The 27,202-nt window shown below is 38.1% G+C and overlaps 1 protein-coding gene across 2 annotated transcripts in view; it reads left to right on the top strand.

Moving 5' to 3' along the window:
• GABRB2 (gamma-aminobutyric acid type A receptor subunit beta2) overlaps nt 1-27,202 on the top strand; it is a 245,246-nt gene that overhangs the window by 203,521 nt on the left and 14,523 nt on the right. For both annotated transcript variants that reach the window (XM_084637283.1, XM_084637282.1), the window contains exons 7-9: nt 15,434-15,571; nt 17,213-17,365; nt 18,479-18,723. In XM_084637283.1, coding sequence (XP_084493409.1) covers nt 15,434-15,571; nt 17,213-17,365; nt 18,479-18,723 — 536 coding nt within the window. The remainder of the gene's footprint in view (nt 1-15,433; nt 15,572-17,212; nt 17,366-18,478; nt 18,724-27,202) is intronic.

Genomic DNA, 27,202 nt, shown 5'->3' with positions numbered 1-27,202 from the left:
AATGTATCCTCAGTGCAAAGCTAAGTAATTGTACTCCTAAGTACCCAAATAACTCTCACATTCAGATAGTTGGAGGCACATACACTCAAACATGTGTCCAATTCAATTGTGGATGAAATTTTTGTGGGGGAGATTTGCTCCTTCAGAGGGGTTCTGAAAATGTGGCCCATAGGGACGATAGTCATGAGGCACAAAATCTTCAAAAATAGCTTAACATGGGCTTCTAAATTCAGACTTAGTGGCCTTATACCAAGATGTCTCAGATACATCCCAATACACTTTGTTCAGTACAGTACCTGGTTCATAGCTGAGCAGTGGTGTGGACTGTGACATTCATGTATGATTGTTTGAGTTATATTTCTGGTTGCATTATGTTTTTAATAATGTTGGTCACAGAGATACTCAATTTTCCATGCAGGGTACTGATGGGTGGTAATTGTCAAAAGATTCAGAAGCTTGGTTTGGATAAGCACCTGAATGTGCTGCAGCCTACTCAACTCCATCTCTAATGTGATAGAGGAGAGTCAGGATTCAATTGTATTGAATAGGAAGAGTATTGTTTACTGAGGACTCTGGACATAGACAGATCCTATAAATGTCTGGCTCTCCAAATCTAAGACTAAATAAATAGCCTGTGGTGTCTAAAGTCATCACAAGGTCTCTCCAAGTCCCAACTTGGACTTTGACTACATAGCAATGAAAAAGCCCTGCAACTCAAGTCCCGTGAGCCCAAATCGACTGGCACAGGCCAGCTGTGGGTTTTTCTTTGCTGTGTGGACATACCCTGAAAGGACAGACCACTGCAGAGTGGCATTACAATGGAAAAGGGGAATGCCCGAGATGGGAGGAAGTCAGCCTGCCACACCCCACCCAACCGCTAGACAGGACTGGCAGTGAGTGTTTCCCTTCACTGAACATCAGAGTTGAACTTGCTACCTCAGGTACCTATGGATTTTCACCACTTAGATCCATGTACATCTCAGGACTCAGCTGTGGCCTCCTCACTATTGATGGTGATGACTTACTAGTCTTCATGAATGCATCCAGTTATAATGGACTAGTGAATCTGAAGATGCAGAAAATCAGGCTACAGATCCTGAAATGAAATAGAGAGTTGATTTTATACTGTACATGTTAGGTTATGTAATCCCTTAAGAAGCAAGTGAACAGAATGCAATGCAAATCCAGTGGAAATGTTAGTCAAATGAAACACATGTCCACCAGTTTAAAGGAGGATTTAATATAATGACCCAGTTAATCCTTAAGAAATAAATGATTCATTCACAGAGTTGTGTTCAGATGAAAATTTTGAATCCGATGTATCATATCATCTGTCACACACTTGGCACTCTGTGTGAATGTATCTGGTACACTCTGTATATTGAAGATTCAGGGTCTGGCGAGGAGGAGCAGAGTTTGGAGTGAAAAGGGCAATGTCTCGGCATTCTGAATCAGTCATAAGCATTTAAGCTTATTTCTAGCTCAGTTGTATTTTAAAATTATTTTCAGTTGTAGTATTTTTCAAGGAGAGAATGCTACTGCAAGGCCTGATACAGAGCACTTACTGCTGTGGACATAACCTGGAAATAAGGACAGAGCTAGGATTCTTAAACCAGTTGTGGTGCCTCAAAATATTCAATTAAGGGCATTCTTTACTTAAAGTGGTTTTCAAATGTATGATGATCATTTTGCACCATCTGGGTTTATGCTTCTGGTCTCTCCAAACAGTAGTCTTCATTTCTATGAGACAAGGTGAGTGAGGTAATAACTTTTATTGGACTAACTTCTGTTGGTCGGAGAGACATGCTTTCAAACTACACAGAGCTGCTCTTCTCTATGTATCTCAAAAGCATATCTGTCACCAACAGAAGTTGGTCCAATAAAAGATACTACTTCACCCATCTTGTGTGTCTAATATCCTGGGACTGACATGGCTACAGTACTTCATTTCTAGGGAAAGTGCTGATACTGTGAGATATTGATAATTTGGAAGGTTAGAAGTAGAAAGAATCCAGTTTATACTTGAGTCCTGAAGAATAATAATAAGTGGTTCATGAACATGAAAATTCAATTTTGGGAGATGATTTTATAACCTAGAAGGTATAAAAATAATGGAAATTATAATAAAGTTTACTTTAGCCCTAAATCTATTCTACCCTGTTTGGTGAATGATATTGATGTTCTTGATGAATTGGTTGATTGTCCAGATGCTGATAATCCAAAGATCTGCTTGGTATCTGTCAAATGCCAAATGGCACACTTCCATATCCAGCTAGTAGGTGACTCATTTTCTCTGTTGTTTTCTGCCTTTTAGACTGGCATCTCCACTCTGAAATTTGTATTTAGATTGCAGCCATGGTGTTGATGACCTTCCTATCAGGAAGGTCTAACAGTGACCCCCTACATGGATTAATAGTTTCATTTAGTGCATTTCACAGTTTATTTAAGGTGAAAGGTGGGGTTTGTTTGGTTTTTTTCTCTCCTGAACCTTAAGTCTGCTGGGATGAGCAAAACAGACATTGTTTTTCTTTGTTTTCATGGCAGGCCTTTAGGTGTTGAAGAGAATATTTATTCCTTCCATCCCCCCCCCCCCCTTTTTTTTTTTACCTGAGTGTGGAAGACAGTTATGAATGATGCTGTGACATTTTCCGTGCTTTGGAACTTTATCAACATTCTGTGTAGTAGTGAAGCATATTTGTATTTTCATAGTGGGCACTGCTATGAAAAGATCAAATTGGCTATTTTGTGAGTGTATGTTTAGATATTGTTTAGAAACTGCTAGTATTTGAATGAACTTTGCTGAAAATCTCAATTTCTAAAACACATATACAATCAATCAGTGATAAATAGGTACAAAATAGATCACGTATACATAAGAATTAATAAGATTGCTGTTACTATATTAAATCTTCACTGATTACTTACAACTGATAGAGATTCAAATTTAAATAGCAAATTGTTATTACCATCTAAATATCATTCTTCGTAATAGAGATACGTAACAACTCCATGCTTTGATACTGCAATTCACCTTTATGCCTTTGAAAATCTCCTCTTAAAAGTAGTAAACATGTACTTCTCAGCACACCTGCTTAGATGCTCAAACTGTGATTTATGAGGACACTCCAGTATCTTGGACTCATAATTATTTAGCATCCTTGTAGTCCACCTAGTACACTTTTAAATTATAATATTACTGAAATTGAATGTGTTGCTGTGAAAGAGCATTTAATCAAAATACGGCAACAACATTCTTTTCTTATTCAAGTGTTCCTCAGATACAAAGAAATTTAACGTTTTAGAACTCTGGTCAGTCCTGATGTGTGTGGTACAACCAATTGTGTGTTTGTGAATGATTTTGTAGTTGTTGGAGGATTAATACAGAATTAAATGTAGTCTGACACTTGGCTGTAGATTAGTAATATAAACTGATTTATTTTGTGAATTTTCCAAACTGAAAACTGTTTAATATGATATTTTCTGTGTACATTTCACTGTTCATTGCAGTAGAAAAAAATAATGTGTATGGGGAAAACTAAAGTCTCTTTCAAGGAAGAAAGAGTACAATGCCTTAAGGAAAAGAATGAAAATTCTATTCTTTATGTCGGAGAAGTTGGTGCCATTTTGTTCTGCTAAAATTATGCCATTCTTGACATTCACAAAAGGAACGAGTCCAAAGATGTCCCAGATGCAGTTAATAAAAAACTGACAGTCTGCAGTTAACACTACCCTCCATGGAGGGGAAGACTGAGTACCCTGTCAGCAGAAGAAAACCATATGGAAGGTGTATGCAGACAAAAAGTGAACATGGGTTAGAAAGACCAGATGCAGTGAGAATATACATCAGGGATCTGAGGCTACAAAGTGACTTAAAGGCTATTTGTACATCTCTCTGTGTGTGTGCGCGCCTGTGCACATACATCAGTGTTCCCATATACTTAAGTACATTTGTACTTTAAAAAAAAAAAAAAAGGCCCTTGCAGTCAGAACTCAGGGCCTGAAGTACATTTGCACTTAAGTCATTTAAAATGCTCTACATATTTCCACTTAAGTATTTTAAATATTCTGTACTTAGTTCTTGCATTTAAATACATTTCAAGGGTATTTAAAGCACAGGTAACTTTTTTTTATCTGCAAGCACTTTCAGAATTGTTTTTGAAACAATCACATCCCTCTCAGCTGTCCTGGATTCTGGTTGGTCCCCAGAACCCACTGTCTCAGCTTGGAAGCTCCAGGCCCTGAGTTCTAGCTGCCAAGGCTTTTTTTTGTTGGCCCTGCTGTTGTACCACCCAAAGAGGGTGGCGACCCCACCTCCCTTCACTTCTGATGGGTCACTGTAACTGGCAGCTGGGAGGCTCAGTTGAGTTTCACTGTAGTCAGAAAATTGTACAAACTCCTTTCTGTTTAAATTCTTAGAGCCTGAAAGCCAGGGGAAGAGTTTTTGAAGTTAAATGCAAAAAAAACGTTAATACTATATGCAGAAAGACCAACTATTGGGGCGGGGGGGGGAGGAACTTTCTTGGGTCAGTAGTAGTGGTCCATGTGCACTGTTTTTTCCATCGCCAGATGAATTAGACTATAGGCAAAATCCTATTGCCCTTATTTATATAAGTTGTCCTATTGACTTCAACATGAGAAAGGTGACTTGGATTTGCCTCTGCTTTAAAGAACTCTATAAGGTCAAAGTAAGATCTTCAATTAATTCATTAAGGATGGCATTTAAAGCAGCCTAGAGGAGTGAGGACTCCAAATGCCACTGAAATTCAGTGAGAGTTAGATGTCTAACTGCCTTTGTTTTCTAGAAAATCCCAGTCTAATGTTTTGGTTACCTGGGCCATACATTTAGATTGGCTTCATATGAAGGTACAGGTAATTGAATGAAGTAGAGATAATTGTCCTTCTCTCCACAGCTCTGGGGAGGCCTTAGCAGGAGTACAGTACTGTGTGCAGTTCTGCATGTCACACTTCAGGAAAGATGTGGAGAAATTGGAGACAGTCCAGAGGAGAACAACAAAAATGATAAAAAGGTTTAGAGAGCCTGAACTATAAGGAAAGTTAAAAATTACTAGGCTTGTTTAGTCTTGAGAAAAAGCTAAGGGGGGGACTTGACGACTGTCTCCATATTTATTAAAGGTTATTATAAAGAGAACACTGATCAATTGTTCTCCATGTCCACTGAAGGTAAGAAAAGAAAGTAATGGACTTAATCTGCAGCAAGGGAGATTTAGGTGAGATATCAAGATATTCCTAACTAAAAGAGTAGTAAAACCATGTAATAACCTTCCAGGGGAGGTTGTGAAATCTCCACACAAAAATCAACCTGACAGCAGATACCCAACACAGACAATTACAGCCTGAACAGTTAATATTTGTCAAAGTTAAAAGCAACTGAAAATGGGTCAGGCATCCTTAATAGGCAGTGCTATAATTATAACTATTACTATTATATAGCATTTTTCATCAACCGATCTCAAAATGCTTCACAATCTAATTCATTTTTCATCACAACACTCCTGTGAGGTAGGGAAGTGCTGTAATCCCCATTTTCACACACACACAGGCTACAAAGTCCATCTGTTTGACAAGGCATTAAAAGAGGGCAGGAGCTGTTGAGGCTGGGATTTCTGGGTAATGGGAAAGTGAAGTGAGCAGGTTTAACCTGTATTGGTCACGTGAATAGTAGTCAAATGATAGATGGCAACAATGGAGAAACAAGTGCTGCTGCTTTGGCCAACTTCTACATCTTTGTCCTCTATGTCCTTGTGTTTTTATATGTATGTAAATTGCAGGCAGAAGTTTGAAAGGGGGTCCTGTGATGTCAACTTTGTGTAAGACCAAAATCTAAATAAATAAAAAGTACATATAGTATGGCAATGGGTGTATTGCTCCCTCCTAAGTGATACATACATACATTGCTCTCTCCTGTGTGATTTAGATGACAGTCACACATCATGAATAAAAAGAAGTTAAACTAAACAGTCCATGACTAAACCCATAGATATGTATCGGGTTCTCCATCTGTAAAATAGTGATGATAATCTTTAAATACCATTGTAGGTTATTAAAAGCTACTGCACCAGTAAAGAAATCACCTGAAGCAGGTAGTATACACAGGTGTTCTATAAATAAAAATGGAGAATGTTACCTTTACAGTATATGTACTCAGCCATACACTGTACTAGAAATGTAAATGTTTATCTTCCAAGCCCTTGTTCTGTATACAATTTATTCCATGGTAAAGGATCTACAAATGTCAAGATCCTGAATTAGACTTCTTATAGAGCAACTCATTTATTTGAATAGGTTCATATGCATTAAACCCAAGAGTTTCTGACAAACTTGTATATTATTAGTGAAAGCATTCAACCTAGTATTTAATCTCAGTTCTCTCCATTTTATTGTTTTAGGGAGGCTATTATTTCATGATTACATTCTTAGCTTGCCAAAGAAAATCTAGTTGACAGAGGCAGGGTATGAGACCTAAAATAGCTTTGTAGTCTTTCCTTTCTAGTGGGTCAGTAGATTTTTCTTAATTTTAAAATATAATTTCTATGTATACAATACCACACCTGTCTGTCCTCGGTTACGAACATGCTTTTTTTCTGTAATAAAAATTCACCAGCATATTTATATTGGGTGCCTTCTTATGCTACTCTTTGCAATAATGAAGAAAAAAGTGGCTGTGGTGGATAGTGTTTCACTCAAAAGCCATATGCAGCCTAATTCTGATGTGCCTCATGTCACTCTTGAAAGAAGAAGAGCTGGGGGACAAGAAGCGCCATGTATCATCAGTTCTGTCTATGTCTTCAGGCTTCAGGCCTGTAGCGGGAAGGAGGTTGTCATGTTCTGCCCCTTCTGTGCCACCACACTTGCTGACACCTATAATTGTTGAAAGAGTATGCCAATTTGAGGGGCAATTTCTTCCATTTTATAGCTGGCAGTTGGGTCAAGACCAAGCAGGAGGTAGCTGAAAAGGGCTCACTGTAGGCTTCTGCTGCCTTGCAGTTAATATGGCTCCACAAATACGGGACCAGCAAAATACCTCATATCTGACCATGACTGCTCCTGAAGCTGAGACACAACCAGAGTTAGAACCCTCACCTGGGTTTGTCTACTAGATTCTAACAGTTTCTCACTTTTTTTTGTGGTTTGTTTATGTTTATTATACTTAGATTATAAACTCTTTGAGACAGGGATTTGCTCTTCATTACTTATATATTGGACATAATGGGGACCTGATCCCTTATCTCCAGTGCTACCACAATATAAATACTGAAATATGAGCCACTGCCTGACATTTTTTATATTATACACACACCTTATCTGGATGTGTGTGCAATACAATGTGTGTGTGTGTATATCTTTAAAATAGCCCCCGTTTGTATTGACTGTTGCCCTGTGTAAACAAATACTTCCACACAATAAACCTTGTACTAGATTTTATAGACTTCTCACACAGGTTTATTTTTATGTATTGTATATATTAACCACATCTTGAGTTTAAAATGCAAAACCATTCAGTCTTAAGCAATAATGTTTCAACTTGCAAAAAGTTAATGGCTCTTTTTCTATAGTTTTTGTGTGTGTTTTCTTCTTCTTTCAAAATACTCCATAGTCCATTGTCCCTTTCCTGTGAGGTATTAAGAAAGCATAAACTGCTCTTTGAGCTACTGGGAGTTAAGAAGGCTTAGCTCCTCTCAGAATCAGACCCCATATTTGCAGGAACAATGTATTGATTTGGTTGACTGCTGATGTGTGACAAATGACAGGAACGAGAAATAAAACTTTCTAAATGTGAAGTGAATCGTGATTCTGATGGATATATAAATGATATGGGGGAGGGGAAGCAATCAGCCATTCCTGGTAACATACTTAGGTAGAGTGTAATATACAGTAGAACAATAACTCTCTTACAATCATATTACATTTTAAATCAAATTGTGCCTTCTGCTAGGAATCTTCTTGTACAAAATGAATGATGAAGTATTAGTCTTGGTGTGCTTGACCTACTTGGTGTGCAGGATCCATAAGTGTTCTGATACTTTAGAAATATTGATCTATTACTCATTCTTTTTATGTTTTCTTTATCATTGTTATAAGCTGATTTTTTTTCCAGGCTGCTATTACTCTTTAAAATTGCCTGGGCATTAAATCATTTAACTAGCAAGTAGGGATGTCTTGAAGCCTAAATACCTACTGACGTATATTATGTTCACAGGTAAGTGGACCTATAACTATTACTGGCAAAACATCCACCCAGGAAATGAATGCATCCGTTCATTTTACTGGCTGATGTTTTGTAGGTAGTAGGTTTGTCTCAGATTACCTGTAGGTATTTTAGCAGTACACAATGGCATTCATTTGCAGTTTCCCCCCCATAATATTCCTCTCTCCTCCTCCATGCAATGAAATCAATGGGGCTATTCATTCTACATAGACCAGGAGGAGAAATGTTTTAATGGGGTTCTGAATACTTGTAGAATTTTAGGAAATGTCTGTCTTCTGTTACTGATGAATGAAAAAGCTGTTAATATCCAACATCAAAGCCCCATTTTAACTTCTCTGTACCATAGATGTTCTCTAGTGCCTTAAATAGCAGGGTGTTGTGCACAGCTTTACCACAGCAAAACTGAATGTTTTGGAATCTTTTGCTTAGATTCCTGTGGCAAGATTTTCAAAAGGGCTCAACTCCCCTCACGGTGCCTAAATGAAGAAGCCAGATTTCCAGAAGTGCTCAGCACCTGGCAACTCCCATTGAGAACACAGGAGCTGTTTAACTGACACTTTCTTTCTTGAAGAAACTAAAGGAAAAGTTGGAATGCTTCAGAAAGTGTTGGCAGAGAAATCAACAGCCATTTGTTGGGTGAACCCAAGTTTGAGTGGGAGACGTGTAGTTAAATATCCATGAGGAAAGATTCAGAAAAGGACTTGTAATTTGTGTTTCATAAAAGTTTGGCTTAGGTTTTTTAAAACACTTTCTTCAATCTATTTTCCCAAATGGAAAAAAATAATTATCCTGATGTTTTAATGTATACACAGCATGCAGTTTATAGACACTAATAAACTTGTTTTGCTAATTTATTTTTTTTCTTTTCCTATTCTGTTTATAGTTCTAAAGTACAGTAATTAACCCTGACATCAAAACATGCTGTTGATTCATCCTAGAGGGCTCAAGGAGATCTCCTAGAATTCAGAGCTTAATGTTGAAATTAAATAAATGTTAATTTGGAATATGGTGTGAGCAGATGTTTTCCTATAAATAAAAGTAAACTACACAGTAAATCACGTAGAATGCTTTTGCATAACCTCTCAAAGGACACTGTTTTTACTTGTTTTTTCATAGCATACAACTGTCTTTCTTTACTGATCTGTGCTAGCATGTTTGCTGCTGCATTTTTATTTTTTTACCTTCAAAAACAGAAATGTAGATTCTAAAGATCTAACAGAGATGGTGGTAGACCAGAAAACATTATCTCTTATTAAAATGTTCACATCTTTCCTCGAAGATAAACCATAAATAGGGAAGAAAAAGGGCATCATGATGACCTGATCTATTGCAGAATTTCCAGGCATCTTTGGTAAAAACCCTTTTAGGCATTGAAGTATGATCAGAGACCTGAGTACATAGAATAAGGGATTTTTGTTCAGGATAAATGTGTAGAGAATTGTTTCCATTCAAACATGGAAGAAGAAAACATAGTAGTCTGTCCCCTAAATCTATCTTTAACAAAGTCCATCCATGCACCCCTTACCCTATCCTCCTCCTTTTTTTGAGAGAGAGAGAAGGAATAAAGCACATTTCCTCATAGTACTTGAAATCAAGGATTCTGCACAGACTAGAAACACCTTGTTAGTAACCAGTGTCCCATTTTTTGTCATCAGTTTCCCTCTTTGGTAGGCAGCTCTTCATTTGCTCTTCATTTTGGAGCAGCTGCTGCACAGCATGAAAAGAAAGTCTTCTTTCCAGATGGCAGTGGGGGAAATGACAACAGATTTGGTTCTAAGTGGAGTCAACCTTAGGAACTGTGGGGGGGGGGAAATCTTTCGTACAAACTTACGTGGAGTACATTGAGTACAGTAACATGCAGATGATGCTGGAGGACTAACCCTAACAATGTGTGATACACATTTACCATGAGTAACATTGTGGAGTGATGAATATAAAGGGAGTGGAAAACCATGTAAGCGGTTATCAGTTGCATTTTCCACATAAATTAGTCCACTAATTCAGAAATTACAGTGGTATCGATTACAGAGACAGATGTGGCAAAGGGGAAAGTGGATGCCTTACCTATGTGTTCCTTAAACCTGTCCAGCAGTTAATAGAGCCCATAAGTTTCAGGCCATCTCTGTTGGAAAGAAACATTTAAAGTATTGCACGTTCTTCCATATCTACCTTTAGATATTTCCAGGCTGCGGAGAAAATAGAATAAGGTTAATTGAAGAAATGAGGGATTGAGAAGGGGTTCTTGTATAATTAGGCAGTTTTCAGGAAAGCATAATTAAGCTGTGAAATGCTTTATTTTCCCTACAGAACAAAATAATTCCCATCTCTGGAGTAAGTATGTAATTTGGCTTTTTTAATCATCTAGTCAGTATAGTAGAACAATTTCAACCCAATCTGAACTACGGAAGTTGTACAGAAGCTTTGCTATCCATAGGAAAATATTTGTGTGTACTATATACATTGCACTGTTGATTAATGCTCTGAAACCTTAAAGTCCACTGTGTAGCTTTCCATGAAGATAATTTTCTATAGTATACTAATGGTTCTAGTTACCAAAGATGCAAACAACTTGCAGCAGGAGGGTCTTGAAGATCAAAAAGCATGTTGATCATTGGTTATTGTGGCAACTATAGCACTTCAGGAGCATCAGTATAACTCATTCTGCAATCACGCTTGACGCTTCCTGGACTACACCTGATCAGGCTTTTGTCGACAGATTGCAGTGACCTTGGCTCTTTCCCAGACTTGCATTATTTTAGACTATATAGACATCTACTGTATTTATAAATATCAAACACCATGACCTTCCAGATCCACTGTGGGTGCTTGCCAGTGCTGAACTTTGCCAACTTTAATCCTATTGATGGCACTGCCTAGTTCACAGGTAGAGAAAGGAAAGATTCATTTGGTGTAAAGGTTGTCCACCCAAACTACACTTGGCTCCTCTGGCAAACCTACAGGTGACAAGGGGAAAAGGTCTGTAAGTGAAACAAAGGCGAAAAAGCATGTTCTATAATAAGTGATCAATTTTGGGGTCTTCTCTGCTTGAACTCAAGCCCATGTCACTTATGGAGGTTCTGGATATGTTAGGGAGAATGTCCTGCTGCAGCTTGAGCTATGGATCCTTACTCTTCCAAGTGGAGAAGTATCGGGTCCTTTACCAATGGCGTTTGCTAACCAAAACTAGTCAAATTCCTAAGGAAAAATAAAATTTCACAAAAATGTGCACAGTTTTTCTCCATTTCATTTTCTGACCAGGTTTTTTGTCAATACCAATTGCTAACAATCTATTCAATCATTGACTGATATGTAAAGTTTTTAATTGTGGCTAAGATTAAGGAAATGTTGTAGCAAGACATCTGTAAATATCCTGATTTCTCTTAATTCCTTAGCATTTGTTAATTGGTGTTCCCACCTGGGAACAGCACAGACAGAAGGCGACTGTGGGATTCCTGCACCCTGGAGAAGACATCTGAATGAAGCTACACAGATCCCAAGATGAAGGGCTGTGGGCTGAAGGAAGGGTGTGGCCTGAGGGCCTCAAAGTCTGTTTTGTTTTTTTGGAGGGCCTTGGGGGGTTAAGACAAAAGACCCCACACAGGGAGAATCTTGTTCAAGCGCTCTAGCCCATTACAGAGCGAGCCATTACAAAGAACTGAGAGATTGTTGAGGGCAGGGTGCGTGCAGGGCTGCCTTAGGTCACAATGGGACACCCTGGAATGGCGCTCTTCCACAATAAATAGAAAGCTTATTTGTCTGTTTTCACAGATGACTTTAACTAACAAACTGTTGTGCATGGAGTTTTCAAAAGGGAATAAAACAAAAGCAATTACACGAGAATGAGTCAGACCAGTTACATGAATACTATGAATAAAAGATGATAAATTAGTTGAAAACACGTTGGGTCACCTCTGCCCTAACCTAACAAATCATGAAACCCCCCACACTGAGTAAAGCAAGATTTTTGTAGCATGCACAGTTTTGGTCCCATGTATTGGGGCTCAGTCCTTCATGATGATTAGTTGATAGTGCTTGGCACCTCATAGGATGGAGCCCAAAGTGAGAGAAAATACCCCACTTACACCAGGAGAAATTTTTCATGCATTCTGATTTACTTTTCACTTCTGTTGTTCTATTTTCTTTGTCTGCTTCCTCAAAGAGTGTTAGACTTCCAATTAGTACCATAAAATATAGAAGGAAAACGGTCATTTTCAGAGAAAGCTGAAACTGACAAAAACACAGTGCAATAGAAAAACACACACTATGAGATTGCTTTAAAACTAATTCTGTATATTGGGCAGGCTTTTGAACCCAGCCATTCTAATGTTCTGAAGGATTCCTGCATTTGCATCTTCATAAATTGATGAAGCACTGTACATTTGCTCACCTTTTCACTGGTACTATTCTACACTTGGCTGATCAGAAATTAATAGATTTGGAGACTGTTTAATATGTTTTCAGGTAGTCATGAAGTGTGCAGTGTTTTGCCAGTGTGCTATAAATGTCCATTATCCTTGAAATCAGGTACGTTCAAGCAATGTAAAAGGTTTTATTTTAAATGTATTGTAAGATTTTTACAATCATGCTCAACTGCCCATCAAGCGTTCTTATGCAGTTACCCTGGAAGACTACAGATAAAATTTCTGTCCCTATCACAATTGTCCTTTACAGTTAACAATCATTTATTTTCCTGCATTTTTAATACATTACAAGTCATTGTGTCTAGTTTATTTACTTGCTTTTGCACCTCCTTCATTAATGTTCGTAGTTTATACTAGGGCTGTCGATTAATCACAGTTAACTCACGTGATTAACTCAAAAAACATTAACTGTGATTAAAAAAATTAATCATGATTAATCGCACTGTTAAACAATAGAACCCAACTGAAATTTGTTAAATATTTTTGAGTGTTTTTCTACATTTTCAAATATATTTATTTCTATTACAATGCAGAATACAAAGTGTACAGTGCTCACTTTATATTATTATTTTGATTACAAATATCTGCACTGTAAAAATGATAAACAAAAGAAAAGGTATTTTTCAATTCACCTCAAACAAGTACTGTAGTGCAATCTCTTTATCCTGAAAGTGTAACTTACAAATATAGACTCTTTTTGTTACATAACTGTACTCAAAAAGAAAACAATGTAAAATTTTAGAGCCTACAAGTCCACTCAGTCCACTTCTTGTTCAGTCAATTGCTAAGACAAACAAGTTTATTTACATTTGTGGGAGATATTGCTGACTGCTTCTTATTTACAAAGTCACCTGAAAGTGAGAACAGGCATTTGAATGGCACTTTTGTAACCGGATTTGCAAGGTATTTACGTGCCAGATATGCTGAACATTCATATACCCCTTCATGCTTCGGCCACCATTCCAGAGGACATGTTGATGATGCTCATTTAAAAAAAAATGTTAATTAAATTTGTGACTGAACTTCTTGGGGGGAGAATTGAATGTCTCCCGTTCTGTTTTACCTGCATTCTGCCATATATTTCATGTTATTGCAGTCTCGGATGATGACCCAGCACATGTTTGTCTTAAGAACGCTTTCACAGCAGATTTGACAAAGCACAAAGAAAGTACCAATGTGAGATTTTTAAGGATAGATACAGCACTTGACCCAAGGTTTAAGAATCTGAAGTGCCTTCCAAAATCCGAGAGCGATGAAGTGTGGAGAATGCTTTCAGCTATCTTAAAAGAGCAATACTCCGATGTGGAAACTGCAGAACCTGAACCACCAAAAAAGGAAAATCAACCTTCTGCTAGTGGCATCTGAGTCAGATGATGAAAACAAACATGTGTTGGTTCACTCTGCTTTGGCTCATTATCGAGCAGAACCCGTCATCAGCATAGATGCATGGCTTCTGGAATGGTGGTTGAAGATGAAGGGACATAGGACTCTTTAGTGCATCTCGCACATAAATAACTTGTTATGCCAGCTAGAACAGTGCCATGCAAATGTCTGTTCTCACTTTCAGGTTACATTGGTTACAATTTGCAGGAGGTAATGCTGCCCATTCCTTGTTTGTCTGAGCGATTGGCTGAAGTAGAACTGAGTGGACTTGTAGGTTTTGAAGTTTTACATTGTTTTGTTTTTGAATTCAGTTATATTTTGTACATAATTCTATATTTGTAAGTTCAACTTTCATTATAAAGAGATTGCACTACAGTACTTGTATTAGGTGAATTGAAATATATTTTGTTTTTTACAGTGCAAATATTTGTCATCAAAAATAACTATAAAGTGAGCATTGAATGCTTTGTATTCTGTGTTGTAACTGAAATGAATATATTTGAAAATGTAGAAAACATCCAAAAATATTTAAATTAATGGTATTCTACTATCGTTTAACAGTGCGATTAATTGCAATTATTTTTTTAATCACTTGACAGCCCTAGTTTATATACTCTTGCTGTCAGTGTGTGTTATGTACCCCCGTCTCTGCCAGGTCCACAGAGAACATGAGTCTGTTACACCAAGAAGCTACAGAGCTTGCCTCTTTCTTTAGCTCATGCTGTAGAGACTCATTCTTTCAGTTCTGGGGATTCCTAGTCAATCCTTGTGTTGGCCAAGATGGCAGATGTCACATTTGCACAGCTTTAGGGACAATTTATGTGCTGCTGTACAGCCAAAATAGGTAGGGCTCACACATTTATTTATGATGTCTACAATAATGGTGTCTATTTTTGTTTGACTTCTTAATTTCTGGGCAATAAAAGGGTGAATCTATTTTTAATTAAAAAAAAATAAAATAGGTTTTGAATATAGCATCTGAAGTTCCATATTCAACAATAGACTGATTATATTGTACATTAAATGCTATTTTCTGATAGTTGAGATTAAATAAATCTGTAAACCACTGTATACTGGACTCCACCTGTGCTGCGTACTTGTATAATCTAATTTCCTTTTATCAGTTTATTTTATTAAGGTAATCTGACTGAATCAATGAAAAGATATATATACACACACACACACACACACACACACTTAAAATTGCCATTTGACATAATCATATTTATAACTAGATTGTACATTGTTTGTGACTATGTATACACATCTGTTACATTATTTATATTTTTAATTTAGGAAATGCAATTAAAATTACTCCAAGTTCCTGAAAATGAATGTACTGAACTGTTCATTACAACTTTGCTTGATATCAGAGCCATAACCCTTTGCTCCTGTTTTATAGATGGCTATACAACAGATGACATTGAATTTTACTGGCGTGGGGGTGATAATGCAGTCACAGGAGTGACAAAGATTGAACTGCCACAATTTTCCATTGTAGACTTCAGGCTTGTCACCAAGAATGTTGTTTTCTCTACAGGTTTGTAGAAGGGGAGTTTAAGGGGAACTGTATTTGCTCACTGAAAATAATTTTAGAAATAGATTTGTTGCAAGGGTGCAGTCCTTGATCTGAATGAAAATTTGCCAGAAGTAGCTTAGAGAAACAATTTTGAATATGCAAATGAGATATTCTAATGAATTTTCACAGTCTAGTACATACATCACTGATGAATTGACACAGAGAATTCCTGTGTGTTTGGCCCTCTTGACCTTTCATTCTAATTAGGATACATTAATCTCTAGTATTACGGCTCGCTCCAGTAAACTATATTGTCTGGCTTCTACAGTAAGTTAGCCCATGAAAGCTGAAGAAATTGGTTGTGCACCTCAGCTTGCTAAATTCTTCAAGACATAACCTACCCACAAGAAAACCCATCTCTCTTCTCTGTATTTTGGTTGATGGAGCCAAGCTACGAGGTCTTATGCAAATTAGTTCATCTTCTGCTGCACGAGCTTCTAATCCTGTTGGACAGGGTTTTGTAATTCTCCCTTGGTCGACAGTAAAACGATTTTCAGCAGGGCCGGGAAGGCGCTATGTAGCCCAAAGAGGGGAAGCAGAATTGGCAACATATGCATTTAGGAAAAAAAAAGGCTGATAATATTTTCTCCACATGGGTTGCGTTTTTGATGGCTCTTGGAGCCCTTGTGGATCTGTCCCATTAGCATTTCCCTTTTCTAACTCCACCTTCAAGACACTGGACGGTGCTAAGAGAGATGTGCTCCTCGCTTAGGAGGACTTAGTGTAACTCCAGCTGGAGCTATTGAAATAAAAATAGTGTCAATACTGTTTGGTCACCGACCTTCCATTATGATCCGTATGTTTCTTTTATGGCTGAACTTCTCCCCAAGAAGGAGGCTGTCTTTATTATTTGAAGGACTTAAATCTTGGGGGTGTGGTCCGTTTGGGACACAGCACCTAGATCTGGTGTAAATCAGAAGTAACTCCATTTAAAACAGTGTAGTGACACCAACGTGAGAGGTAACAGAATCATACCGGTACTGTTTATTTGACTGTTGTTTCCTAAGTAACTGACACGGCTGCTGTCTGTCTGTAGCCAAGTTCAGGAAAGTCCCATTCACTTGCTCATTCTTGGTGAAGTTCAGCTCTGTGGGAGAGACTTATGCAAAGAATGTGTGCTCTGAAATCTTCAAAATAGTGGCAATCCAGTGTGCATATGCCAGTGAGGGCCCTGTATACCAGGGTCACTATCACCCTGCCTGAGTAGCACTCCTGCAATACTCCTTAGCGCCTGGTGACCTTGAATGCCACTTTAGGTGCGAAGCAATCTTCCCAATCTGAGCTGCCATACAATAGCCACCAAAGACTAAAGCCTTTGCACAGTTTGGCACTCTGAAATGTACTTTGACAGCTGATTATAGGAGATTTTAATTAGCAGCAGCTGTGAATCTATGTATTACTGACTCAACACCTTTAGTACAAAATACTGTTAAATACAGACTTCATTATAAAATCTGCAGTTGGTTGTCCCCAACTAAGGCAATTCTGCGTGTACGCTAAATCTGTAACATAGTAAACAAGAGTGTAAAACTGAAATGATGCAAAGAATGTTAAGGGTATACAAAAGTAAATCACGGCCATGCCTAAATATTCCCTTTTTAGGTGCCTACCCAAGGCTGTCTCTCAGCTTTAAACTTAAGAGAAACATTGGCTACTTCATTCTGCAGACATACATGCCTTCCATTCTGATCACTATCCTCTCCTGGGTTTCATTCTGGATTAATTATGATGCTTCAGCTGCAAGAGTTGCTTTAGGTAGGCATTTTTACTCCTATCATGCATTGTGTATTAGTAGAATATATTTTTTTACTTCTGGTGTAGCGTTTCGTACATGATTTGAAAAAAAAAAATCTCTCTTGGGTTTCTTTGCCTAGCTTGTTAAGCTTTGTATTATCTGATTCAGCATTTAAATTATCACAATTGAAATAAAAATTGAAAGTGATTTAATGTCTGAATTAGCTAACTATATAATCATTGTAATTGGAATTAGCCTGGTTGTCTCAATCAGGTTTTTTTTTATTGCACTTGTTTTTAGTCTAAAAATAACATGTATTTTATTTGTTTCTGCTCATTGCAATCCAGAGCAAGCCTACAATACTGTAGTATGGAATATACATTGCTTTTCCTTTTCAGGTGTGAAGTAGATACAATTGTGGCAGAGCAGTGCATTTGACTAACCAATCTCCCTTGCCAGGTAGAGGGCTTCCTCTCCATAGTGTTACCTTAAATTCCACAAGCAAAACAATTCTCCTTATTAATGCTGAGAACACTCCTCTTTGTATTAATGTATCTCATCAATTATCCTTTTGAGGGTTTGTTTCTATTACACCCCTCATCATGGTATCTGAGCACACATTGCAAATATAAATGTGAATGGTGCTTGCCAAAAATTAACACAAAATCAAGCTTACTCCTACTGATACTACTTCCATCCATGGAAATCAGAACTGGAGGATGTAGGGAGGAGTGGATGACAACATGGTACCATTGAATCCAATGGGAATTTTGCCATTGACTTCAATGGGGCCAGGATTTCTTCCCAGGAATTCAAGCCTAAAGACAGGCAGCAAAAACATTCTAGAGGAAAGCAGTGAGGCAAGACATAGTATGTCTATACTGGCAGCTGATAACCCAGGTAGTTAGGAGAGTCTACAGTTCCAATTAAGAAATCATATTTGTATGAGTCAAGATTACTGTGTATTTGTCTTGACAATTACAACTGTAATAAGTTGCACTAACACCATGCTTTTTAAGCAGAGAACAAAAATACCTTCCTAACTTCCCTGCTGTGCTGGCATTTAAAGATTGAGTTATAATGATATAAATTTAACATGAATATAATCAATGAAACTGTCTTCCTTTTTCCAGGAATCACAACTGTGCTCACTATGACAACCATCAATACCCATCTTCGAGAGACTCTTCCCAAAATTCCCTATGTAAAAGCCATTGACATGTATCTGATGGGATGCTTTGTTTTCGTTTTTATGGCCCTGCTGGAATATGCATTGGTCAACTACATCTTCTTTGGCAGGGGACCCCAACGTCAAAAGAAAGCAGCAGAAAAAGCTGCCAGTGCCAACAATGAGAAGTTGCGAATGGATGTCAATAAGGTAAATTGAAGTGGGGAATATATTTTAGCCATTCATAGCGACCACAGCTGATTCACTTCTTCCAAACAAAGCTTAAAAATATCATTTCTTGAGTAGAACATATCAAGTAGGATTCCTAGAAACATGTCTTAGCTCTGCAAAGCATTAAACTTAACTATCTCAGCAATGCATGCTGCCCTCTAGCTGGAACTATGATTGTTAGAATGGTCTTTTAAAAGCACATACTCGGAATAGGCTGAGCTCAGAAATGCGCTCTCGTTCAAAATGGAGGTAGGAAAGCTTCAAAATAAACCACAAAGATTAACCTGTTCCTTAGAGGCCTTAAATGAGCAAATCCAAAATGATGGCTATAAGCTCATGTGTTAGAACAAGCTGTATGAAACCTTAGTAACAAACCCCAAACTTGAACCAGATTCCTAAAACTTTTCAGAGAAACTGAAGTGATGGGATGTGGGTTTTCTTTTTCAAAGGAAAGTATTAAAACGTGGTGGTTTTGCATGTTATCCGCTATAAGTGTCTCAAATATTCTTGGCAAAATGCAAAATGACTCAGAATTATGGTGTCAAATTTTTTTATGCATTCAGTTATGAATCTGAAAATGGGCTCATTGGGGGGGAGAGGGAAAGTTGCTAAGATACATGCCTTTTTCAAGTGCATGCATTCCTTTTGTGTAATGAAAATGAGGCCGTTATTCAAAGTAGCAGTTTTGGTAAAATTTCAAATAAAGCAAAATTTGGGGGCAAGCACCAAATCATGCCAAGCATGAAATGGCAAAAAACGTTGTGTGTAAATCCACAAAACAAAAATTGTGACTTCTCTCAGAGTTCTAATTTTCGATCAGAAGCCAGATGAAAGACATTTCATCTGGCTTTTCTTTTAATTTGGGGGATTTTTCACTTATGTAACTCAACATGAAACTCAAAGGGTGCAAATTCAAAAGTAGAGGAAAAAGTTTGCATGGATGGAAATGGAGAAGTCTCACACAGCTCTGGGGGTGGAATACTTAATATCTGCCCAGATTTTTATGCTGATATACAAAGTGTGGGTGTAGGGGAATGGGAAGCAGGTATGTATTTTTAACAGCAGGCACTAATATTCCACTATTAGCTGGCACCTAAAAAAACATTCTTTACTGAATATTTTCAACTGGAGGATTATATTTCATAGCTCAGATTTCATATACTAGCTATGCTTTTTTTATTTTAACTTTATTTTTTTGTAATATGAGAAAACCATACGACAACTGCTTTTATCTAATGGGATTGTAGTGTACAAATGAATTAAGGCAAATGCATGAGGACTGGTATTTACCTTTGATGTCACACTCTTACAACTCATCCCATTCACCCTTCATCATTCCAGTGTTCATAATAAAATTCAATTAAAAGCTATTTTAAAAAATCACAAGATTTTATTTCACTTGTTTTTTTTTTTAAACTGGTTTTCCTTTAACAAACAGAACCATACCCCACAAAAACCCAACAGGGTATTTTGTGTAAACTTACAATAAAAAGCATTTTTTTTCTTGTTAAAATCTTAGGAAAATCAGAATATATAGTGAACACAACACAGAAAACTGAATAACGTTACAGATCTTAGGGTTCTGTCATCACCATCCAAATTAATTTTGCTCTCAGAAGGCCTTATTCAAAACCAACTGAAATCAATGAAAAGATTCAGGCACATAATTACTGTGATATCATCCGAGCTTCCAGGTGCAGTTTGCACTGTATATCTTTGCAGATCACAGGTTTCCTTGTACTATCCTCTGTATAATTATCCACACACACACAGCCAGTCACATAATGTTATGACCAGTAACTTCATCCAGTGACAAACTGTGCCCATTTGGCTCATCCTGTTAATCTCAAAATTTAGGTGCTAACAAGCACATAGATATGAATCATATTCAGAGATTCTCAGTTTTAAACTCTCCATCTCAAAGAGTTAAATAACTTCAGTGAGGGTCAAATTCTTTCCTGTGCCAGAAAGGGGAGGTGTCAGGGAGTCAGTTACAGCTTCCTGATTCTGACCTGTTTTTGCTGGCCCAGAGTTGAAGCAGACTAGGGTCTGCTCTAGTTTATCCCAGGTGGGAGTCAATGGAGTGGAGCTGAGCAGAGCTCCACCCTGCCTCTTCCCCCCAACAGTGCGCTCCCTATACTGGGCAGGGAGGGGACAACTGATGCAGGAGCTGGCTCTGCCAGCTTTCCCTAGCTGAGCTTTTGCCCTTGCCAAGGGAATTTTCAGTTGCCCAGTTACAGCCAGAATCTCTTACATCTCTGGAGCAGCACAAAAATTCTGGATCCTTATTGAAAATTTAGCCCATAAACTTTAAATTGTCATGTCATATCGCTGTATTACTACAAACATCATAGAGAAGTGGGCTACAAAGAGGATCCATAATCACTGGAAATGTTGCAATTCACCAAGCTGTTTGATTTATATTTTGTAGAACTACCCATTGGTCCAACAACTCTGCAATATATTTTCAAGGTTTAACACCGAAACCAGCAGAGGTTCACATTTTTCTTGCTACAACTTCTCTACCCCTAGTGGAAATACTCATCATCCCCTCCATACTTGAATCCTCCCATGAGGAATCAGTGGAAAAAATGAACACACCTCCTGCTTGCACTGTTGAACTCCCCTGTAGAGTCCTGCGTGGGACTATTTTTTTTAATCCCACTCCCATGCTGCCCTGCAATAACCACTCCTGTATTGTTTCTTGCATGTTTATCCTGCTTCCAGCCACAAAAACCTTAGATCTAGAACCCTAGATCCCACAAATCTCACAAGAGAGATGGATTTGCCTCTGCTACTGAAAACAAAAAAACCTCAGTCAGTTTTTATATAGACATAATTTTTACCACTAAAAGAATTAAAACAAATCTTGCTTAAACCGTGTAAAAATACAACCGAAGTTAAAGTAATAGACATCAAATCTCTTTCTATCCCTTGCTTAAATTTAAGTATTAAAAGTTTTAAAGTGTTTTCCTGCAAATTATCACAGTCTTCTTTTTTTTTTTTGGCCATCCAAGCCCTCCCGCAAGAAAATACATTTTACCCACTCCTGCTATTATGGCAGCATGTCCTGCAGGACCTGTGGGATCCCAGCAGGACTTGTAGGATCCCAGTCTGCTGCAGGGTTCTGCTCCCCTCCAGGCAGCTGTTCCAGAGCAGGCATTGGCATTGGCAGCCTGGCTTCACTTACTCCTTGATGTCCAGGAGTAGAGAGTTCCAGAATCAGTAGAAAGGCACAGGAGTTCGTTTTTTATGTCCCTGGCTCCTGTGAATCCCTTGTGATCTGTGTGGAGGTTGGGGGTTCTGAGAGTCAGAAGTATTAGCCTCCGGTTTATGACATTGGACGGACCCCCACCAGTCCTCATCCGTGACTTCCTGTGAGCTTTTCCATATGGCAGTGTGGTCAAATCTAATATTTTCAATTATATTTCATACTATATTCACAGTAAATGCCTTGCATCCATTTATCTTTCAGAATTCAGGTAGGACAGAAATGCAATGTCTTTCTCTTTTTTTTTTTTTTTTGTGATCCTATATCCGTTTTGTTTGTGGTTTTTTTGTTTGTTTGTTTTGCAGTGCATAGTTTCAATAATAAAATCAAGGAAAGTTAAAAAGTACACAAGAGCAAGGAAAGTTTCACAATAGATTATCTGGAAATATGTAACCATGGACTAGTTAAAAACAAATCATATATGACAAGCTTTATTTTACTTCTGAGACACTGCAGGTTGGAAAGATCATGTAGATGATCAAGCCCCACCTTCCTGTAGTATGCAGGAATTTCCCTTCTGTATTTCTCAGGTGTTTTGTCCTCACCTGCCTATATTTTAAAGTTGAAGCTTCTTCATCTGACCTCGGCAATTTATTCCATATTTTAACTCTTTTTAACAAACTTTCTCCTCATATGAAGTCTCATTGTTTTTCTTGTAAGCAATTTCATACTATTACTTCCAGGTTTGCCTTCCTGTGCTGACTTTAACAGTTCCCATTTCCCTTTATTGCAGACACTCAAGTCATTTGCAAATAGTTAACACATTCTTTCTTGACCGCTCTGTTCCAGGCTATATACGTATATATTTAATGATCCCAGTCTATCCTCATACCTTGTGATGTTTCCTCCTACCTTTGTCATCTTGGTAGTACCTTCAATTTATTATCCTTTTCGTACTAAAGTGCCTAAAATGATACACAGTATTGCACGTGCTGATGTAGTAAGGATGAATAAAGCAGGAGTATTGCCTCTCTGCACCTTGAAGAGATAATGACTTATTCACCCCAACCTAGTATTATATTGGATTTTATTTTCTAACCGTGAACTCCTCTATCTGGCTAAGAATAGCATTAGAGGTCAATAAACCTTTCTTTCCATTTTCTGTGGACATTTAGAATTATTTTATATTTAGAATCATTTTGTCACAAAAGTATAATCTTTCTTTTATTTTAGTGAAAAAATCTCATTTTTATTAGTTTGTCCTTACAGTTCCTACAATGCTTTTGCATTTTTCCATGCCACCTCTAGTTTTGACCTCCATTCCCTATTCTCTACTTTGTCTTCCAGGTCTTTTATAAAGATATTAAACAAAATGGGACCGAATTCCGATCCCTGGACCCCACTGGAAATCTCTCCCCAACTAGACGGACTACCAATTACGATTACTCTCTGTATACGGTTAGATAGCCAGTTTTTGATCCATTTTAATTGTATTTCTGTCCAAGACATCTTGTGTTGGCTCCCATCCCCTGTGATACTGTATCAAGTGCTTTTCTGAAATCCCAGCATAATGTCCCCTGCATTCCCTTCATCTACTAATTTTGCAGTCATATCAAAATAGACTATGAAATTGGTCTGGCAGGATTTGTTCTTAACCCATGTTTAGCCCCAGGATGCTTTTGCTTCTAGATTATTATAATTTTGTTCCCTGTTTGCTTCATTACTTTGCAAAGGATGGATGTGAAGTTTTAAGGGTTGAAATAAAAATGGTACCATGTTGACAAACTTCCATCTTCTGGGACCTCAAGGTCTCCACAGCTTATATAGATATTAGCTGATGATTATTACCTCAGTACCCAGGTATCCCCCAGAATTCTGGAGTGTAGGTCTGCTTCCCATTAGACTTGCAGGTTCTTCAAGCAACTTTTTGCTCAGTTCTATCTCTTTTAAGTTGTGGATTTATTCTTGCATTGTTGAGCCTAGTAATGTTGTCTTTGTTGTTGTTAAATAGGGTTACTAAATGCATTAGTTCTACCATCTTCCATCATTCTCACTGATTTCCTGACTGCTTAGCAGAATTTTCATTCTGGATTTGTTTTATCCTTGATATAGCTTCTAGCTCTGTCCCCATTAGTAAGCAATATTTTCTACTGTCTCTGCTTCTCTTCCTTCTCCCATGCAGGACATGTAATCCTGACTGGATACCTCTTGACTTTCTATTTCCAATATAGCTTCTTTTTAACCCTGAATTTATCCAAGCAGCCTACGGTTCGCCATGCTGAGCTTCCATCATTATGTCCTTCGGAATTGTCAGTATTTTCTCCACAAATATTCTCGTTAGTACTCCATCCCACTTGACTCAGGCTAACTCTTTTAGTGGCTTCTCTGGAGGTATAACAAACCTTGAACCTTGAAATGGCAGTAATAATGATTAACTAGCAAAACTCCCTCATTGCAACATGATGATTTAATGGATGTTATAGATGGCACAGTGAAGCATATAGTAAACATGCTGGGCTAATTGCAGGTCTGGTCTGTGCCCTTTTCTTCCATAAACTAGTGTTCAAGGGCCTTGTGTGGCTTCCTTCCCCATTCTGAACTCTAAGGTACAGATGTGAGGAGCCGCGTGAAAGAGTCCCTAAGCTTATTTCTACCGGCTTAGGTTAGAAACTTCCCCAAGGCACAAATCTCTATTTGCCCTTGGACTGAGGTATGCTGCCACCACCAAGTGATTTAACAAAGAACCAGGGGAAAGGACCACTTGGAGTTCCTCTTCCCCCAGCAATCCCCCCAAGCCCTTACACCCCCTTTCCTGGGGAGGCTTGAGAATAATATCCTAACCAATTGGTTACAAAATGATCAAAGACCCAACCCCTGGGTCTTGGAACAATGGAAAAATCAGTCAGGTTCTTAAAAGAAAGATTTTATTTAAAAAAAAAAAGGTAAAAATCATCTCTGTAAAATCAGGATGGAAAATACATTACAGGGTATTCAGATTCAAAACACGGAGGATTCCCCTCTGGGCAAAACCTTAAAGTTACAGAAAACAGGAATAAACCTCCCTCTTAGTACAGGGAAATTTCACAAGCAAAACAAAAGATAAACTAATCTGCCTTGCCTGGCTTACCTATATGGATTGTAATATTGGAGACTTGGATTAGGATGGGTTGGAGAAGATGGATTTCTGTCTGGTCCCTCTCAGTCCCAAGAGAGAACGGCCACAGAAACAAAGAACCCAAAACAAACCCTCTTCTCTCCCCCCCACCAACCGACTTGAAAGTATCTTTTGTCCCCATTGGTTCCTTTTGGTCAGGTGCCAACCATGTTATTTGAACTTCTTAACCCCTTACAGGTAAGGAGGAATTTTAGGCTACCCTTATGGTTATGACAGGCCTTGTCAGTAGAAATTTTGCCTGGGGGAGACTGTGGTGGTGGAAAGCACTGTGAAGTACCTTTCACCAGCAGGGTGGGGAAATGCTACCTCAAAACTGTGAGGCACCACAGGCTAGGAAGAGGGGTATGGGCAGTGCAGCAGGGGGGTATATTAGCACAGAGTATTTCTGCTACAGCTTTCACAAAGGGACTCTTATTTAACAGAAGGCTAATGCTGACAGTTTGGATGGAGCACTGAAATAAAACAGTGTTTTTCTTAACTTCCCAAGGAGTAACTATACCTTCCTCACCAGGGTACTACTTGATGCTGGCAGGTACAGTGTGTATGTCTCTGAAGCCAGCCCCATATGTGTTTATGCAGTCACTTTACCTCAGTATTTGGTGCTATACCTTTTCTATTGCATAAACACAGTTCGCTCATACTTCACTTAGTCATTTTCTAAATTCAAATATTTAATTTTTCTTTGCAGTCACAATGTTTTTGTTTATTAACATGCTGAAGGGTCCGACATAGTCCCATGTAATAATGTTGGCAGTCCTTTGTACATTTAGCCACATTATTTCAAGCAAAAATTGTAAAATTTTATTGAAGAACCCTGCTTCTTTAAAATCAACATTTTGCTACTTCAACTCAGAATAATAATTTTAGTTTTTCAGTGTTCAAAACGCTTTTTGGACAATGTGATGTGTTACCAACTGTGCTGTTTCACCGTTTATACAATTTATTTATATGTAAAGCCCAGACAGTCCCAAAATAGCTTGAAGCACAGAGATGTTTTAACTGAAACAGGTTGTGTATCTACAACATGTGATGACTTAAGGCACACAAATACTTATACTTTACTATACTCAAGGGCCTGTTTTATCTTGATGTGAACGTTAATACAGTAATTTCCCCCCTTGAAGTCTAACACCAAGCCTTTTAATATATATATTAAACATTTTATAACACCATTTAAATTGATCCTTTCTGTAGGAAGATTATATAAATGTGAGCTGACTGCTAACATCTCTGTTAAGAAAAGAGATTTTGTCTGGACACAACAGCTTTTTTAAATGTACTGTGGGGTTTTTTTAGAACAATTAATGATTCTTTATTCAGTAGCTTCTGTTCTATAAGTGACTAAAGTCAGAGTGACTGATAGTTACAGTATATTACTGTTACCCAATGCCATGTGACAATCTAGTAGAATCATCAAAGGAAAGATGACATTCTGCCAGAAAATGGGATAGGAGAAATTGATTCTGGAAATGTTGAAACCCATAATACAATATTCGGATGGAACCACATCTTTTTAGATTTTAGTTACAGTAGAAATGTTGCCCCTTTAAGGCCAACTGTGGAGCTTAGGGAGGCAAAGGGATTTTGAGAAACTGTTTCACCAACTGAGCAAATCAGAGCCACCATAGTTTGGCTGGGGAATAAGACACATATCCCTAGCGTGCACACCCTTGTGCAACCATGTTAGGGCTTACTGGACCATGGGTCCGGATGTGAGAGAAGAGGGGAAAGCAGGGGATGCACACTCACTACTCTCCCTGCCAAGTAGGTAGGTAGGGAGGGTTTGGAGAGTAGCATCGCAAGGCTGCACGCCGATTTGCACACACAGGCTCTCAGATTTGAACTAGCACAAGGAGGAGAGTATGGATTACATGGTGTAGAGCTGGATATGCTAGTGTTTTACCATCTGAGGGTTTGCTGGACAAATCTCTGACTGTCTGTTTATGCCAGATTTCCAGCCCCGTCACACCACCAGAACAGCACAGAATGGGCTAGAGTGGGGATCAGGATCTTGCCCTAAGTATTAAAGTGGAATAACTATACTCCAAGGTTATTAAGCACAGAGATGAGAG

This window comes from Lepidochelys olivacea (genome assembly GCF_965140295.1).
Source record: "Lepidochelys olivacea isolate rLepOli2 genome assembly, chromosome: 8".
NCBI lineage: Eukaryota > Metazoa > Chordata > Testudines > Cheloniidae > Lepidochelys > Lepidochelys olivacea.
The sequence above is the reverse complement of the archived record's forward strand: the minus strand, read 5'-3'. Positions and strand labels throughout refer to the sequence as shown.